Below are 19257 nucleotides of genomic sequence, written 5' to 3' on the forward strand. Positions count from 1 at the left end.
AAATCACGTTAAGCAGCGGGTGAAGATCTTTAATGTTGGGCATGAATTAGTAAAAGGATAGGTCACTTTGCATCCATTACATGGAGCCCTGGAACTAAAAACGATGGAGGAGGTATTTTAATTCTTCACTACACTCTAATGCAATGTAGAATATAAAGTATTAATATTTCATATCGGTTTAATGGGACGGGAAATGCACTGGATACGTTACATGAGGTCAAAGTATTATGAGCATCTGCAGAGAACCGGTCTAACTCCTGTTAATGCTGCTGTTGAATAGTAAATGGCTGCAGTTCACCAGTCAGTTATTAGAAATGTGTATTGTTTGGATTTTGTGCATTAGTTTGCTGATGGGTTTTGTATTTGTAAGTCTGCAGGTGAACGATGGAGAATTACTAAAATATGGTTTGTTTGTTTAAGTTTAGTTATGAATTCAGCTCCAGGGTCTTCATCATTAGCGCCACCTACTGGAGGGCCTTTGGTGCACGGACAAGCTGAGATTCACAGCGAGTTTACGCACAAAACGTGGTGTTGAAGTCGTGAAATGGACGCGCGGACACACCGTCACACACAAAAGGCCTCGTGGGCACTTTACGCGTGCAGCGTGCTGTGTGTTTTACGCCTTGCGCAAGTTAACGTGTGTTTGGGAACACGGGGTTTCGCGGCGGTGTGACGTCACTCCTCCCCCTCCAGTACCTCGAGCTGCAGCTGCAGATGTTCCATGGCAGAGCAGCTCCCAGGCCACAGCTGGAAAACTCCCAGGTTCCATTTATCTTTTGTCACTGGGTCGCTGCTGGGATCGAGCTGCTGCTGCTGGACACTGGAGCCACGAAGCAGTGACACGGGAGAAGGAAGCAGAAGCTGATGTGAGTCAACACTTGTTTTTGTGTTTTTGTCTTGTTCCTCTCTCTCTCTCTCTCTCTCTCTCTCTCTCTGTCCTGCACTCACAGACTCAGTCTACGTCTCTCACCCTTTGTTTCTTTCTGGGTTATTTGTTTATGAATGAACAGTAGCTGCAGGAAAACTCACGCCTGGAAATGTGTGAATTACAACGATTTACAGAATGAATTGTCAAAGTGTACAAACTAAACGTGCCTGCAGTGGCCATTCATTGTAAATACTTTACTTAGGAGATTCTTTCCAACTTTAGATCACAAATCAGAGCACAAGTTTAAAATGTGCAGCCCCAGCTTCAAGAACCTGATTCAGGATATCCATCTGGTTTCAGACAAACTTTACATTCACCATTATAACCATTAATCACGACTTTCATAAAAAACGTTACTTTTGTGTTCTCGTAAGGTTTTCTCATCCTTTTGTCTAAAACGCCCAGTTCTGTTTTAATCCATTGGATCAACATTTTTGTAAGTATTCAAAATGTTTAAGGTAATTAAATCCTGATGTAAATCGCAAGTTATTACATGTTTCCCCCACGTAGTCTCTTTCTGCCACTGTGGGATGTCCAGTTCCAGTTAATCTCTGTACACTGGGTTCTTGCACTGGCCTGGTGCCAGTTTACTTTGCAGCAGAAGGGACATTCTCTGTACACAAGCTGTCACACACATGCAAACTTTACAGCCTGTTAGTTTGGCGAGATAAGCGTCGGATGGAGCAGATGACCGAGCAGAAGCGGCTGCACAGGAACCTTTGGACGTTGCACGGCTGCGGTCTGCAGCACAGACATGTCGGTGGTTCTGCGTGTTTAGTTGAGTTTTTGAGTCGCTTTCGTCTTTGTTGCTTTTATTGTTTGTTAGTTTTCTTGTAACCAAGGTCTCCGCCCCCTCGTATCTTCCTATCAACAAACACACATGCACGCGCTCGCGCGCACACTTAGCTTGTTTGCTCAGAGCTTGAATGAGGCAAGCTGTGAAGTCCTTTTCAAACGCAAACACACGCGGCTTCACGGCTGCTGGTTCGATCCATCAGGTGTTGAAACACATTCAAAGGATCAGTGAAATGAGCCGTCACGTGTGGGTTTGTGTTGCGTGTCTACTTCTGCCTATACGGTAGAGTCTAATAGATAGTGGGAGCAGCAAGAAAGGACAAAAACACAACATGTTAGTTATAATCGCTCATTTGTTAGAGATTTATCTTTCATGGCGTATCTGCTCATATGAAATCACATGTCCTAGCGAAAGGGAAAGACTGTGATAATGGCCCAATTAATAATGTTAACATGTTTGGATGCTCACTAAAGATATTCCTTGAGAGGTTGTGAATAATTTCCAGATAATAATTGAGAAGAAACCTCCTGTTTCAAGAGTCATTCCTCTTCAAAATGATAGCAGGCCACCTCTGAGTGTCTCTGTTATTATAACAGGAGAGACTTTCAAAATCAAACTCCTTTAATCTGTAAAAGGCAATTTCATTTTATTTGTTTTAAAGAATTATAACAGCATTAGCATTTCCTAGTACATGTACGAGGTGGAGTATGTAAACTTTAGATTTGTAAACTTTGATTGCACTAGTGAAGTCGTTACCCACAGTAATGGTCTCCATCCCCACAGAGACAGAGTGGAATAATTGAAATGCAAAAGAAACAATGGGGGGGAATTAGACCACTTGTTTTGCAACTATAGATATAGTTCTTTCATTTCACTTCAAATTTTATACCCATTTGCTCACAGCCCTGTTTCTTTACCACAGTAAATAATAAATGAGATCCAGCAGTAAACCATCCAGAGGAATCCACTGGAAATGATTCATAACATCTAATGGAATATTTGTTTAATGAGTGTTCAAATATGACTTCTTTATGAATACATTCTGCCTTTTTCACAGACTTTCCCTTAAATTGTGCAGTGAAGGCACATTCAATTTGATAGGAGCAGTAACACCATGTAGATAAATATATATCTATAATGAGAGACTATAAAAAAATTGTTTTGCAGCTCCAACCATCCGTACCACCTTACCGTAAATGCCCAAGTAGACACGCAAAACAAAAGGGGCCATCTGCCTGCACTGTGCGTTCACACATGACGGCGCACTTTACTTCGGTGGATCAACATGGGGGAAGCGTTTCCCTCAGGGTCCGACTTACAGATGCAAACAACCGGGAGCCACCAGCTACCAGCCACCGACACGCTGAACCGGGACCGGCTCCGGGGAACAGCTGACACCTGATCTGGGGTTTGACCGCATTTGTTTTTGTCTTTTGCTTTTGTTTTCACCACACGCTTAACACCTGGCTGCCTCATCTGCACCACACCTCTGTACCAGCACCATGTCGTACCGCAGCTCAGAGCGATTTATAACGGTTTAGGGTTTGGGGCCATGCTTTAACATTTCCGGGGAGAAATCTGAACATCTAAAAGTCCCATGCGGGGACCCGAGGAGACTCCTGACCCACTTCTCAGGGGCTGGGGATTTGATATGACTTCTAAGGTTTCCTGTTTAATAGTAAATACATGTCTGCGTGTCGCTGCAACATCGAGTCCCGCTGGTCACGTCACGTCACGTCTGCTGTTGTTGTTGTTCTGAGCACAACATGTTGACGAGTCATTTTTCCATGATGCTTTAAACTGCAGCCTCATAAAACTCAGGAATCGAACAAACACCAAGTCACTCCATGAGCTGGCCGGGTCCCTGTCTGGTAACCAGTGATGAGTGTGTGTTAGTCCCAGTGACAGCAGGTCAGAGTGGAGGAGGAAACAGAAACTGCAGCTCGTGCTCTGATCCCTGATCAGCTGAGACCAGAGGAAACTCTGTGTTTTCACTGTTCTTCTACAAAGTCACAGACCGGAAGGTTCACGGTAACGCTCCTTTTGATCTCACTACTTGTGTCTCTCTGAGGAAATGAGAGGGGCGGGGCCTGTGTGTGTTTTTGTGTTGTTTGTGTGTGTGTGTGCTGTCTAGGAGCACACACACACCGCTCCTGGTGTCTCACACAGGGCCTGCCATGGCACATTTGGCGCATAGGCAAGCTTCACTCCAGGTTCATCTGGTGTACACTGATTCTGCTCCTCTCGAGTGTTGTTGAGATGGAAGTTGAGGGCGTGAGATCTCCTGAACTCTATTGAACTGGGCCCCACGCTGCAGCTGATTGGACGATGATGTCCAGAGGCAGCAGGCGGGACAAATTGTCTTAAAGAAAAACAAGGATGATTATAATTGACTAAATGTTACACTATCACCTTTTCCCCTTGTTTTGTGTCTCATATCTAAGATTGCAAACTTTTCCAATAATCTGTAAAAAAATCTATATCTGAAAAGGTTGAATTTCTATGGTTCCTCAGTGACGGAGTTAGAGGAGGAACAGGAAGGACGATGGTTCCTTCAGGTCTCGTCAGATTTTCAACCCGGCCAATGGAAAACGTGCTGTACGTTTAGAGACAAGCAGAGGACATCGAGCAGAGGAGTTCTGACCTCCAGCGCCCCCCTGTGTCCGAGGAAGAGAACACCGATGCCAATCTGCCTTGTGGTTAGCTGGAGCGATGGCAGTCAACAAGGAGGAGAAGCCCAAAGAAGGCAGGAGCACCACTGGGGTCCCAACACCACCCGAGGGCGGCTGGGGCTGGATGATCGTTGCTGGTTGTTTCCTCGCCACCATCTGCATCCGGGCAGTGACCAGGTGATGTTGTCGTGTTTTTAATCCAATGAGTTACGAGCAAAGCCTGTGGCCAAAGGTTTTATATTCTCGGGTCGTCCGTCCATCTGTCCCATGCTTGTGAACAAGATATCTCAAGAACACCTTGAAGGCATTTCTTCAAATTTTGTACAAACTTTCAGTTCGACTCAGAGATCAACTGATTTGATTTTTCGTGATTAAATTGTGAAGGTTACACATCACAAAACACACTTTGCTACTGTGATCACAACATCACATGAAGACCTGCAAATGCTCTCCCAGGCTCCGAGACCTGATAAGAATTTGGTTATCACAGGTCAAGGTTTGTGACCTCACATGAGTCTGGAGAAAACATCTGCCCTGGGCGGTGGAGGCTTTTATCAGCATGGTGGTGATTCTACTTTACGGTCCTTTCGTATCTTGTGTTTTTTTGCTAAGCCACAAAGCTGAGGTCAGCAAAAGACAAATACAAAGAATAAACCTTCACACCCTGAACGTCATGGTTTCATAACCTGACCCTTACTCCACTAATCCGGCAGAACGGCCACGTTTCTGATGAAATCACTGATCGGTTCAACATGAAGGAAGAGCACCTAAACACGGCCAGTATCTAATCTTGTTGAATTGGAGAATGTTTTATCTGGAACCTCATTTTCTGGATTACAGATAAATCTGCTAATTCATCAAATCTACTAAACAACTCAACTTTAGGTCAAGCTTCAAGTTCTCAGCCTTTTGAACCCCCCCCCCCCACACACACACACACACTCAGCTCAAACCTGTAAGCTGCTAATCAATGTTGTTTTTTTCTGGGGAGAAGTTTCCATGTTTCTCAATTTGCAGGGTCAGACCATCGAACCCCCCCCACCCACCCCCAACTCAGCTGACACTTGACACTTAAAAACAAGTTTGCACTTAGCGCGGGGACAACACTTCACCCGCAACTGCAAAGACATAGGGTTGAGGCCCTGAACATTCTTGCCAGAGGGAAGCTGGTGGTGGGATCATGTTCCTCCCACAGCTCCAGCTAGTCTTTCATATGGTCAGGGAGTCTAGACAGAGAACAAAGGGGAACAGGGAACAGACGACCGGCATCAAACATCCCACAAAGATCCATGATCTATACCACAAGGGGAAGCAACATGTAGAGACTAACAAACAAACCCACAACCAGGTTAGAACCCAGAGCCTTCTTCCTGTGAGGCAGCGGTGCTAACCACTGCTCCACTGTGCCACCCGAAATGAGAGGAAATTTAATTAAGATAATAACAATCATGTAATAAGAACAATAAAAACCATCCAGCTTATAATTTGCTTAGATTAAACACTGTTTTTTCCCTCATCCCATTATACTGATATTAAATGTTAATACAATGCATTCTACAGTGTTACAGACTGTAGTGAAGAATCTGAATATTTCCTCCATCATGTCTGTTGGCGACAAATTAATTTCTGTCTCCAGTCAATAACACAGATCATAAAGAAAAATCACTTTCATCCTAATGACTTTATGATTTTAATGTGATCTTATCAAGACACTGACTTAATCGCTTTCTGAAAGTCTAAGAGTTGCTGGTTTTACATAACAGACGATTGGAGTCATAACAAATGGGTCAGGGTGTACAGAACCCTCAGATTGTGGATTTGACTGACGGCCATAAATTGATAAACTCTGCTCCCAACTCCACTTTATTGACTCCGTCATGGAACTGACACCTTATACGATCTAAACCCTTTAATATTTATTATACCAAACAAATCATGACATAACAGTGAAGCAGGGTTTGGATATTGACTTTCTCTCTGACATGAGACAGAGGCTGTAAAGTGATTCTGCTTAATTTACTCACTCTAACCTTATTTTTCCCAATCCAAGTGGATAATATCTCCTGGTCTGTTGGTTAACGACAGGTTTTCACTGTCGTTAACCAATCAGGCGATGCTTTGGTTTTATTTTGTAATAATGCCAATTCACACATGATGACACATGATTGGTTAATCTAAATCTTATTGGCTGAAAAGGGTAATGCATGATTACACTATGTTTCTGATGTCACAGTGATGTCATGATGTTGTTGTGATCATAAAGCACGTTTTGATCTACAAAAGCTTAAAGTAAAGTCTGTAGACCAATAGGATCCCTTATGTCAGTTTTTAATTCTTTCTAACTTCCTCATGACATCACTCATCATATGATTGATTATAATTTAAATCAATATAAACTTCAGATTGTGTTTCTGTCCACATTATTGTTGAGAGAGGCATTTTTCTGACCCTATCTTTGTTGACCTTCGACTGATCAGGTGCAAAAGTTAATAATCTGCAGAAACCCTCCCAAGTTAAATCCTCACAGAGTCTGGTGGAGCTCAGTTCATGTGTTTTCAAGTTGTTTTGTACTGATACACGTAGACAGGGGCGATAAACATCCTGTATCAAGTCAATCTGTTCTTTATCAGTGTTAAACCTGCTGCTGTGTTATAATGGAATAAATCGAACGTCCCCTCTCTCTCTCTCATCAGATGTGTTTCCATCTTCTTCGTGGAGTTCCAGCTGCACTTTGAGCAGGACTATTCCACCACCGCCTGGATCCACAGTCTGATTGACTGTACCACCATGCTATGTGGTAAACATCAGTACACGCAGAAAAAATAAATAATACTATAAATAATAAATGATGTGGTTAACTCAAAGTGTGTGTGCAGCTCCTCTGGGAGGTTTCCTCGGGAGCCGAGTGTCCTGCAGAGCCACGGTGATCCTGGGAGGTTTGCTGTCGGCCGCCGGGTTCGTCCTCAGCTCCTTCGCTTCCAGTCTGGAATATCTCTACTCGTCCCTGGGGATCCTCACAGGTACGCAAGCTGATCATGACCCACAGGCACTTTATTAATATCTGTCCTTGATAAATCCATTTCAATCAGGAGAAACTTCCATTGAAAAATATGTTTAAGCATGCAGAATAAGAGAAGAAAGAGATGTGAGACATGTCATCAAGTTCAAAAGGAGTTGAGGCTTCTTTAATCCTCCACTAGAGAATCATGCATCACATCTTATTAATGTAGTTTGAATAATGAAGTAAAAGAATATTCGTGTGATTTAACAGATTCAACCATGTCAGATACATATTCCTGATTGTTTTTATGATTACAGTTTAACACTGGGTATAACTACAGGTTTATGAATGCAGAAAACAAAGTGTCCCGCCTCCACATGGACTGTCTACCTGCAGCAACCAAAGCCTGCTCAAATGTTATTTCAGATTTACTGTGGTCGGTTGTTGACATGATTTAAATCCTTACATTGAAAGTTTTGTGTATTTTGTGTTGAATTTCCCTTAACAACTTCCCCACAGTGCTACTAGAGAATCAAATTTTACAGAATTATTCTTGTGGGGGTCTGACTTTCCCTCCCAGAAGTTCTTCACTTAATGGCGTCTCATTTCTTTAAAGCACACAGACACAGATCAAGCTGTAGTTGATGAAACTTAATCTTCCTGTGTCGAAACCTTTTTATCACCAAACCACTTCTGCCCAGATTTGGCAACATTTGGCACGTTTTTGCCAAACTGGAAAACCTTCTCATTCATCCTCTGCAGGTCTTGGCTTTGCTCTCAGCTACACACCAGCCATAGCGATGGTTGGGAGGTACTTCAATGAGAGGAAAGCTCTGGCCTATGGCATCGCCCAGTCCGGTACTTACATCTCCGCTTACCTGTTGCTTTCTCCTCTCGTCATCTATACTTCACTCTTCTGTCTCATCTGCTCTACCCTATCTTCCTCTTTCACGTTTCTCTCGTCTGCCTGTTAAGTTCCTCTTTCGGTTCTCCTCTTTTTCGACTCTTCTTGTTGTTTCAACCCATCAAATCCATTTTCACCTCATCTTCAGGTAGCGGCATCGGGACCTTCATCCTGGCTCCTGTCGTCCAACTGCTCATTGAGCAATACTCCTGGAGAGGAGCTCTGCTCATCCTGGGAGGGTTTGTTGCCAACCTGTGTGTCGTCGGAGCTCTGATGAAGCCGCTGGAGATAAGAGGTGAAAGGTAAGTGCTCAGATCAGAGGAAAAGAGAAGTCTTCGGACGACTTGTTTTAAGTGAGTTCTTGAGTTGCGACTGAAGATTCATTGTTGATTTTTGTTGATGTTTCTTTTCATCCGTTGAAAGGTCACAGATGTATTAATATGCTCTTCACAAAGTGCCCAGACCAAAGTTGTGCAAATGTCCAACGAAGGATGTTCCCAAGCTAAAATTGCTGACTACAGGTCGTCTCTGTTCCTGGATTAAAATAGTCTTGTGCGACCACAGCTTGTTTTCATGTGTCTGTGACAGGAACAGTGTGTTGCCTCAGTCTGTATGGACGCACATATCTGTGGAGCGAAACATCTCCAGAACGCTTTGAGGGAAAATATCTTCAAATTGGTGCAAATGTCCACTGTGGTGGTCCAGCGTCACAGGGACTTTGCAAAATCTATAACTTTCTAATCATTAATCTAAAGCATATCCACCAAAACTATTCACATCAATTATTTTGATCTAATTTAATGTATTTTCTAATATTTGCTTCTTATCCATCTACAGGAAATCCGAGAAGTTGACTAACTCAGAGCAAGACTGCCTGACAACAGTGCTGGACACAAAAGACACTGAGAAAGTTCCAGCTGACGGCCGCCAGGTGGAGCCAAAGCAGCTGGAAGTAAGAAACGTAAAGGAAACTCGAGGGCTGCTCATCTCCAACGGAGCGTTTAAGAACATCAGACTGGAAAATGACAAACCGACAGATGTAAAGATAGCTGAGTGCATTTTATTCAGCAACAAGCTGACGGAGACGGTGCTCGGGGAGATCAAACGCTCGGAGGCCAAATTAGCAAATGGAAGCACGATTGAGGACATGAAATTAATCGAATCTATGATCTTGAGCAGTAAAGCTGACAAGACAGATGTGAAGACAGAAGACTCAGGACTCTCTAAACCCAAACCCGAGGCCGTCAGCCCTCCTCCTGCCTTAGAGAACACGAACCCTTCATCCAGGAGTCGGTGCTTTTGCCTTGAGTTCACCAAGGAGTATGGATTCCTTGTGATGCCCGACTTCCTGATTCTGTCGGTGTCCTTCCTGTTCTTGGCGTATGGCTGCAGCGCTCCAGTGGTTTACCTGGTCCCATACGCCCTCAGTGTGGGGGTGGACCACCAGCACGCCGCCTTCCTCATGTCCATATTTGGAGTCAGCGGCATCGTGGGGAACATCACCTTCGGATGGGTCACGGACAGGAAGTACGTGCCTTCTGTGTTTGTGTGTTTGTGTTTGATACTGATGAGGATACTGACAGATCTCCTTCGTTCCAGGTGTCTGAAGAAGTATCGCATGCTGAGCTTCATGGTGGCGCTCGGCTTTGAGGGCATCTGCTGCATGTTCGCCCCCCTGCTCCACTCCTTCTCGCTCCTCGCACTGTTTGCCGTGCTCTACGGATACTTTGACGGAGCGTACGTGGCGCTCATCCCGGTGGTGACCTCCGACATCGTGGGCTCCACCCATCTCACCTCCGGCCTGGGTGTGGTCTACTTCCTGCACGCCATCCCTTACCTGATCAGCCCGCCGATCGGAGGTGAGAGGTCATTGTTTTATTACAACTGCTGGAAGTTTTGAGTGGGTATCAATTGGCAAACATTAATTATTGAGAAGCATTATTTTTGAGATGTTGAAATACTAACCACAAAACTGAGATCAGCTTTAAGATTATTAAGGTTTTAGTTTCTCATAATCTGTTCCCTGGCATCTTTGACTTTAATGAGAAGCATCAGCTCGGAAGCACCTGCATCAACCCCAGATGATAAGCTGTATTTCTTTATGTATTTTTTTCTCTATCTATATGTTCACATCCCTCCTCTGTGTGTCTGTCTGCAGGTTGGTTGGTCGACAGGACCGGGGACTACGCAGCGACCTTCCTCCTCAGCGGCGCTTGCTTCCTCCTCAGCTCCGCCGTCCTGATCTCCACCATGTTAGTCCGACGCTGCCGCAGGTCCAAGTGTAGCTCAGCTGCTCATTTAGATCCGAATGGCTGTGACTCTGTTACCACTCAGCAGGGAATCATATGATGCACCTCACCTCTGCTGGATCCTGGGTTTACAAAGAAAGAACAGTCGTGGTGCTATCTGGACGTGCATCGTCTGTGGCTGATGTGTTTGGGGCGTTGATCAGAGACCTCAGGTTCAGTGAGAACAGTTCCCAGAAGAACCAAAGAGGAACAACCTCAGCCCCGTTGTAAAGAAACTGATGTTTGTTGTGACTGTGACACGCGAGGATCAGGTTCTTTTTGATCTTTGTTGTTCAATGTGGATTTTTTCTGTCCTGTGAAGAAAAAGGGCTTTCTTACGTCATACGAGCCAAATTCTGCAAACTTAAAAAAAAAGTTTTAATAATGTGAAAATGCACAAACTGTCCTCACCAATTTTAAATAGATTATACATTTTATTTAAACTTTTGATTTAAAAGAGTTTCTTATCTACTCAAATGATTATGTCGATCAAGAAAACATTTTCAAAAACTCAACAAAACACTGCAGAGACACTTTCGGGTTTGAATCAATATGAAAACAAAATATAAAAGTCCATTACTGATGTTGCACTGCCTACAGCAATAAAAGGTAATTGGTCTTGAGCCGACACCTATAGAGAGTGAAGGACAAATCTAGCTTAAAAAAACATGTTTGGGGAAAATGCACACTTTCATATAACTTGAATTTTAACTTGAATTTTAAATATAACTTCATTTTGTTTTACATTCACCTTGCCTGTGATGTGCCTTTAATCTCCGTACGTTAACGCCATTACGCACAAAAACACATCTGGAAACATATCAGCCGAAGTTAACGTGCTGATGTTTGTGGATCAGGACGATGTCGTCTTCCTCAGGCCGACACATCATCTTGTAAACTTGTGTTTTCAAGCTTGGAAACACAAGACAACCTGTGGCTGTAACGCACAACCACATATTCCTGACAGTACTACTTACAAACCTGTAGGGAAATAACCAGTGAAACTACGGGAGTCTTCAGGGAGGGGAAGGGAGTCGGACTTCCCTGACACTTGAGAGCTGGAATCTAAAGGCTGCACTGCTGCTTGTATTCAGCCGCTTCTGATAAACCTGTAAGATCAATGCTGAAAAGGTAGTTTTGTGTACTTGGAATTTGATGAAACATATTCCTGGGAAATAATAGCACCTGTGAAAAAAGAATGTGAACCTCTGCTTCACTCTGAGGTCCAGCTTTGTGTTCGCTGATCGGATCACGACACTTATACTGCCTGTAAATATAATGTTCATGCAATAACTTTCTGATGGGTCATGTATAGAAAATTCCATATTTCAATGTTAATGTTTAAAATGTATGTAATTATATTGAATTGTTGGAATGAGGAGTAGGATCATAGCTGTGGAGTCAGCCGGTTACATGATGTGGAAGCTATTGAAACAATTGATGATTTTTTTTTAAACAACATTCAAGCAAATTATTCCTTCTGATTCTTTCTGTTTGGTTCGATTGTGTTGTTTGCTGTTCTTCTGTTTCTCTATAGTTCTGTTCAAATTGATCTATTCTGTTATATTCCCCTTCACCTGCCAGCCACTAGGGGGCAGTAGACTCTCGTTTGATTATCTCACACATAGAAAAAACTTTTCTTTTCAACTCAAATGTTGAAACAGAGGAAAAGTACTAGACTGTGAGAACGTGTCAATACTGGGAGAGAAAAACTGGGTTTAAGTAGAAGGAAATAAAAAATGTGGGTGAGCAGATTGTTGTTGTCTTTAGATCTAATGATAAACAATATACAAGATGTTGTTGACATAGTGATACTGAAACTTTTTATTGAACTTTTCTTCTGATTAGACATTTTCAAAACGGGGGTAGAAGAAAGTGAAAGTGCAGAAAATTATTGTTTCATTAAGAATCGTGGTGACAGAAATCTCTCTGGATCAGACACTGACTGTGGAAGGGAAATTTCCCTTTTGACTTACTGCTACACCTACGTGTTTGTGGTATGTGTGTGTGTGTGTGTGTGTGTGTGTGCATGTAGGACTATGAAGTGTGTGTTCACCAAAGAGAACATCCCGTTCTCTGAGTGTCGGCCCCCACACGGGGAGCCCTGCATTGTTCCGCTGCTGCAGTAGCATCCTGACATGTGACATGCGTGTGTGTTTGTAACATTACACATTGGGTTTGGATCTATTTGATCAGTGTCCTAGAACCTACCATCTCTATAGTGTTTTGTGTTTGTGCTTCTTTGAAACAGCTCATGTTTGGTTTGATTACTTCAGAAATGAGTCATTTACACCACAACAGTTTGTGCGTCAATGAGTTCGTAAAAACTCTTCAGTTCCTCAAATAGCTGTTTAGGTGCTTGTGTAAAATATGAGTTCCTTAGATTCATCGTTGAGGCAAATCTAAAGTGTTGGATCAACATGAAGCTGGAATGTGATAGCGACCTTTCAGCAGGAGAGACATTCTGTGAAAGTGTTTTTTTCATTGTTATTGTCATCAGATGTTATTTGACAAACCTGTTTTGGCCTCACAAGGCTGCACTGGATGATATAACACGAGAGAAAGGATTAGTAATAGTGAGTAAATAAAAAGGGGAGCTGCTCAGAAAGCTGGTGAAGTGAGATGCGTTCAGTAACGATCATTGTGAAAGTGAGAAATCTGAATAAAAGTTCTGTTTCCTGTTTGCTTAAATTTAAGAAGAGGAAAAGCAACAGAGAATTACAAATGATCAATCACTGTCAATATGTAATAAACATCATATATCATTAGTTTTATTGGCAGAATCTTATTTTGTAGATTAACCAGTAAATATCAGTGTCAGATAAATACAATGCAGATACTTCAAAGTACAACACAGAAACCTCAAACCACGTATCGCACAGAACAAATATTTAGTTATACTTGAATATATAGAGAATATTGTTGCCGTCAAACACCTGACTCCCAATATGGCTGCCGAAGGTGTGTTACATCATCTGAAACCCTCCCCCGGGCAGCTGTGATGTGCATGCATGTGTGTGTGTGTGTGTTTGTGTGTGTTTGTTCAGACAGAAGTTTCCACTGTGTAGGTGGATGCGTGGGAGGCAGGCGGAGGAGGGGTTTCCTCTGAGGTTGGCATCCCCGAACACACAAAAAGGACTTCCCCTGTTTCTGTGATGACACGAACACACACATTAAAACCCTTTGTTTTTGTGTTTGTTCACTTTTGATTCAACACCAAAGAAGAAAAGGAAAGTTCTGTCAGTACTTGTTTGTCCTCTTGTCTCCATCCCCGACTGGACCAGATTCCACATGACCGAGTCTTCATCGTCTTTGTCTCCATCTTTTCATCCCTCTCTTTCTAATTGTCAGTCTACACATAAAACAAATAGAGGCCGACTCATTTACATGTTTATGATGCAGATTAAAAACACTGATATCAAAGAGTAGAAACTTCTCTGATATTGATTTTATCAGCTGATCGTCTATCTGTTGAAATTGCAGCAGCTCAGCCTTTTGTCAGGTTGTTGAGAGGATAGAGGACGACAAGCACGATAGCAATTAACATTGTCATAAAGCAAAGGGTTTTAATGGTAAATAAAAAACTGAAATCATCACCTTTAAGGTGCAGCGGCCATCACAGGCTTTAATAACCATACAGGTTTACAGTCTTTATCTGTATAACCAGTGTATACACACATGCACAGCCTCCTGGCTTCTCTCTCAGTCATAGTCTGATCCACAGGGGGGGAGCCCATGTGACCCTGAAAAAACTGAATATACTATAAACACCATGAGGGAGAGTTTACTGTTTGTCTGGAGGAGCAGATCAATAATAATCAATGATCAGGAGATATTCACGTCATCTACTGTCGATCACAGCCACAGAAACATTCACAACGAGCAGATTCACTATTAATGATCTGAAATGAACTCGTCGTTGACACATTAACATTATAATGAAAAATGTAAAATCTCAAAATACAAATCATACGATAGGTTTTCCTCCTGATTTCTTCATTTTGAATTGTTTTGTTCATTAAGACACAGACAGTGTTGAAGAGCAGAACTGCACTACTGAAGAAGTATCTTACACGCACACACACGCACACACACACACACACACACACACACAGGAGCGAGACACCTGCGTTGTTGGTTTACACTAGATTCACTTGCTGATAAACTTTTGTCAAGCTGCAGCCAGGTGCATAATGCCACTGTGTGTATGAGTGTGTGTGTGTTTGTGTGTGACCACATCACTCGTGTATGTCTTTTGCGGGATTACAAACACACTCTGCAACACAAGACACTCCTGAGGAAGCTCAGATGAAAAGGACACGTGTCAAACACTTCCACTAACTCGTATCTGGCCTGTAGTGTTTCAGTCGTCGTGTCTCAAACTACAGGTGTGAATCATCAACTGAACAACACTGTTTGTTGTGTATGAGGGGAATAAAGAGTTTCTAGTATGTTCATAGTGCAGCAAAGTCTTTAAGATGATGATTAAGATGCATTTATTCATCCCAAACACATGCACAGACATGCACAGGCACACTCATACAGGTAGGGAAATTTAATCTCTGCTTTTGACCCATCTGGTGCAGGACACACAGAGCAGTGAGCGACCATGTACGACGCTCGGGGAACAGATGTTGGGGGAGTAAGGTGCCTTGCTCAGGGGCACTAGACAGGGTAGGGATACTCTTGTATTTTTGGACAGATTTTTGGTCTTTTGTTGTCTCTCCGTGGAGTCGAACCAGAGACGAACCAGAGACCTTCTCTGCCTATAGTCCAAGTTTCTGCCACTAGACCACCGCCTCTGTTTACATGAAGTGGATTTTGTTTGGTCTGATAAGAACTTAATAAAATAACAGACACCAGCTTTGAGGAAAAAATGAACGTGTAGTTTGGCCTTTTAGTTTGGGCCACGTCCCATTCGCTAACATGGAGGAGGTGGAGTTTCTGACCTATACTGCTGCCGGCCACCAGGTGGTGATTGAGACACTTTTGGGATCAGTCACGTCCATCATCAACACCACCAGGTAACAGCAGACTCACACACAATAAAAACAATCCCACACATCTGGGAGTTACAATTCAAATACCTCAAATTGCAATATAATATAATAAATCAAATCATTGAAACTTTACAATGTTAGTTATTGTAGTTATTTGAATGCAAAATACTGTGTTGGCTCAAATTCAGCTTCAGCTTGCTTTCGAGCACTGTAGATCATTCAAATTACGATATCATGTGATGATGTTGTAGATTTAATATTTAGTTTCCAAAGCTGATTTCAGACCTGCACTGAACTCCTGAACTTTCTGCTGAAGTTATCAGGAGGGGCCGTATGTGAGAACGTTGCGTCCTGGCTCCTGCACCATTGACCCCGACGCCGCCCGTCACCTGAGTGTTCCAGACAATCTCCTGCTGCGTTCTTCATATCTGGCTGCATTTGGCCTCTTCTGCTTTATCCAAACAGAGAGAAACAAATCTTCCTGAATTGAGCAAATCTCCCCGATTCTTTGATAAACAGGATTTTAAAGACAGAGGGTAAAACCGTGGGCAGCTCTGGCCTGTGAGTCTGATTTTAAGTTGAACTCTGTGCCCTCGATCAGTCTTCACATTCCATCACAAGGCCTCGCAGCTCCGTGGTTCAAAGACCTCCTTTGATGACCCACAATGCACAAGTGACCACACCCAACGGCGTGATATCCGATTTTCCTCGCATTAAAAACACAGCGGGGGGGGGACAGTTTGGTGACTGTCTGTTTGGCTGTGGCCAAGTTTACTACATGTGTGGAGAAATAATGTTTTAATTAGGTTAACTCCCCATTTATCTCAATAAAAACAGTCATGAGAAGCACATAAATCAAATGTTCGGGTCAAGTGAGGACAACGAGCCGGCAAGTCTGAAAACATCTGATTCTCCACAGGATGACTCGTTACAACTCGGTCAAGGACACATTTTTATTTCTCTGTGTGTGTTTAGTCGAGCAATGTTAAAACAGTACTAAAAGAATTTGAGAGAATATCATGGGAGGGAGAAGATAGAACATGTTTACACGTTGAAATCATGTTTAAATAAAGATGGACGACGTGTCTACACAATCTAGAATTCTGTGCCTTGGAGCCAAGTCCCATCAACTAACACGGAGGAGAGAGGGTGTATGACCTATACTGCAGCCAGCCACCAGGGGGCAGTGAGGACGATTTGGCTGCAGACATGCTGTCCTCTTTATATACAGACTGATTTCTGCTCAGCTCATTTTGGTTTTCATGAGATGACTTCATCACTTTTTCAAGTCAGATTATTCTGTGAGAAAAGTGATTAGTGTTTGACCACACAAATATTTATTTAAATCAGGGGTCATCAACGCTTTTCAGGCCAAGGACCCCCAGACTGGTGGAGAGATGGAGCAGGGACACCCTACTATATATATATTGTATAAAATTGTGTTTTATATTAAACAGTGCCATGTATAAACATAGCTACCCTGTTATTTTGCATTCAAAACTAAGCTATTCAAATATTAAACAGGTTCATATATTCATGTTTTAATTTAAACATGTGCACGGTGCAGGATGACCATGCAACTGCCATTTATAAACATATATCTTGCATACAAGAATGGGCTATTAAAGTTATTCACAGATTCATGTTTTTATTTTAAACATAGAGAAGAGATAGTGAATCCTCTGTGGATGACACACATGCTCCCACATTAGTGAGATGTCGGACCCTGATGGGTAGCAGTGTAGCACACAACTTATCTAACCTTGGACGGATGGAGGTTGTCAGGCGGAGGGTCATATCAGCCTCACAATATGTTCGATGCATGTTAATGTGTGTTTACCACATTTTAATTTGTGGGGAAAAAAATATAAGATTATAAAAAATATTTAAAAATATCATCTAATCAACTAAATATTTTGCGGACCCCCTGTTGTAAGACCTCTGATCTAAATCATCTAAAACATCTGTCCTCTTGTCAGACACACACACACACACAGACACACACACAAACACACACACACACACACCAATAGACACAATATGATGTTTTCAGATGTTAATTTGGTCGACTAATGTTTTCACAAAGAATCGTCAGATATGCGACCGATGCAGCAATAATCTGCAGAAAATTTGAATGTGATGCTCATAATATTAGGACCATGTTCTCACAGGATTTCTTATGAGTGTGTGTATGTGCTTTTCCCCCAAAATACACAACTTCAGAATGTGCATACAGGGACTTCCTTTGTGATGGAGGGAGTGACGTGTACAGGCGTGTGCACATGTGTTTGTGTGTGTGTGTGTTTGCTTTCCTGCACTCACTTTTTTTGTGCATGTGTGTGTGTGTGTGTGTGTCTGCATGCATGTGTTTGCGATTTATGTTGGTGGATATTTTTTTTTCTATATTTTTGCACGTTCGGAAAAATCCGTCAAGGTAAAGAAAACAACACACTCTTTCACACCTGTAACACCGTAACCTTTCTAACCTTTTTTCTGCACCCTCCCACACACACACATACACACACACACACACACACACACACTTGCAGAGAGTTGCTTTGGAGGATAAGAGAAAGAAGAAAAAAGAATCATCAAAAAGAAGATGGAGAGATGAGGTAACAGATAGAAAAGAGAGAGAGAGAAGAAAAGATCGGCTTGGCTGGAGGCAGCTTCACTCTTTGAAACAGGAGCAGTGTGAAACAGGGTTTGTGTTTAAATATTAAAACCTCACAGTGTGTAACAGAGATGAAAAGTGTGCAGCTTTGTTGTGGCAGAATCTCTTTGTCTTTTGGGTCTTTTCAAACAACTTGTGTAAGATTTTATTATAAGTGTCAGAAAGTGAACAGACTCATTCTCAACGGTTTTTACACATACCGCAAACAGAATGGTTGTTGTGTATGAAACATTATAGATTTTATTTATTCATGTTGTTACTGATGTTTAATCCCTCTCACTCTTGTTTTTTTCTTGTGGTTAATTATTCAGTTTTATTTATCTAAACATTGTGCTCAGAGTCAAGGTGTTGCCGGCGAAGATGTAAAGAAAAAGAAGAGAATTATTTATTCCAATGAAATATTTCTGCGGTTTGCAGATCCTGAACTACTTAATTCTCTTTATTCACTTTTCTTAAAGTAACTAAAACCAACATTTATGCGTGATCAGTTCATGAAAAGTCTGATGTGCCCATGATGTGAACCAACAGGGAATAATCAGATTCACCAAATTCAGAATAATGTAAATACACTACATTAGTAGATACTATTATAAGGTGTGATAAAAGTCATAGGTAACAGGCGGTTGAAATTTAGACGGGAATATGTTATTGTTGTGTTTGCAGCTTTTTCTGCTCATTTTTTACTTTTAAAATGTTTTTCTCTGTGTTCTCAAAAAGAGTTCAGTCACATCAGACACTTGTTTTCCGTGTTTGGTTTTTCTGGTGTGTGTGTGTGTGTGTTTGTGTGTGTGTGTGTGTGTGTGTGTGTGTGTGTGTGTTACCAGTTTTCCACTAGTCGTCTGATGTCGGTAGAGGAAACCTTAAGTTCTCGTGTTGAGTCCGCCCACTGCTCTGCAAACTTCACACACAATCACCAACAAGCAGACCTGTCACATGACCGCAAACATATATGTCAGGCTTGTTTCCAATAATCTCTCCAACTTTGAAAAACCTC

At 42.3% G+C, this 19257-nt stretch overlaps 1 protein-coding gene across 5 annotated transcripts; it reads left to right on the plus strand.

Moving 5' to 3' along the window:
• Positions 1-680: 680 nt before the first annotated feature.
• Positions 681-12341, plus strand: LOC133966035 (monocarboxylate transporter 12-B-like). Of its 5 annotated transcripts, none has more exons than XM_062400725.1 (9): positions 681-866; positions 4239-4573; positions 7090-7193; positions 7273-7416; positions 8160-8255; positions 8450-8603; positions 9139-9828; positions 9901-10160; positions 10460-12341. In XM_062400725.1, exons 2-9 carry the CDS (start codon positions 4437-4439, stop codon positions 10648-10650), a joined length of 1776 nt encoding a protein of 591 aa, XP_062256709.1. In that variant the 5' UTR covers positions 681-866; positions 4239-4436; the 3' UTR covers positions 10651-12341. The 5 variants fall into 5 exon arrangements, with proteins under 5 accessions (XP_062256709.1, XP_062256712.1, XP_062256711.1 ...); XM_062400727.1 differs by lacking the exon at positions 681-866 and adding an exon at positions 1341-1364; XM_062400726.1 differs by lacking the exon at positions 681-866 and adding an exon at positions 2964-3132.
• Positions 12342-19257: the final 6916 nt, after the last annotated feature.

This window comes from Platichthys flesus, chromosome 12 (assembly GCF_949316205.1).
Source record: "Platichthys flesus chromosome 12, fPlaFle2.1, whole genome shotgun sequence".
Lineage (NCBI taxonomy): Eukaryota > Metazoa > Chordata > Actinopteri > Pleuronectiformes > Pleuronectidae > Platichthys > Platichthys flesus.

What these genes read in the sequence shown, in the direction of transcription:
- LOC133966035 (XM_062400725.1), top strand. Translation starts at nt 4,437, where the DNA reads ATGGCAGTCAACAAGGAGGAGAAGCCCAAAGAAGGCAGGAGCACCACT. An exon ending in CTGTACCACCATGCTATGTG is followed by an intron (nt 7,194 to 7,272) that starts GTAAACATCAGT and finishes GTGTGTGTGCAG; the next exon opens with CTCCTCTGGGAGGTTTCCTC. An exon ending in GTCCCTGGGGATCCTCACAG is followed by an intron (nt 7,417 to 8,159) that starts GTACGCAAGCTG and finishes CATCCTCTGCAG; the next exon opens with GTCTTGGCTTTGCTCTCAGC.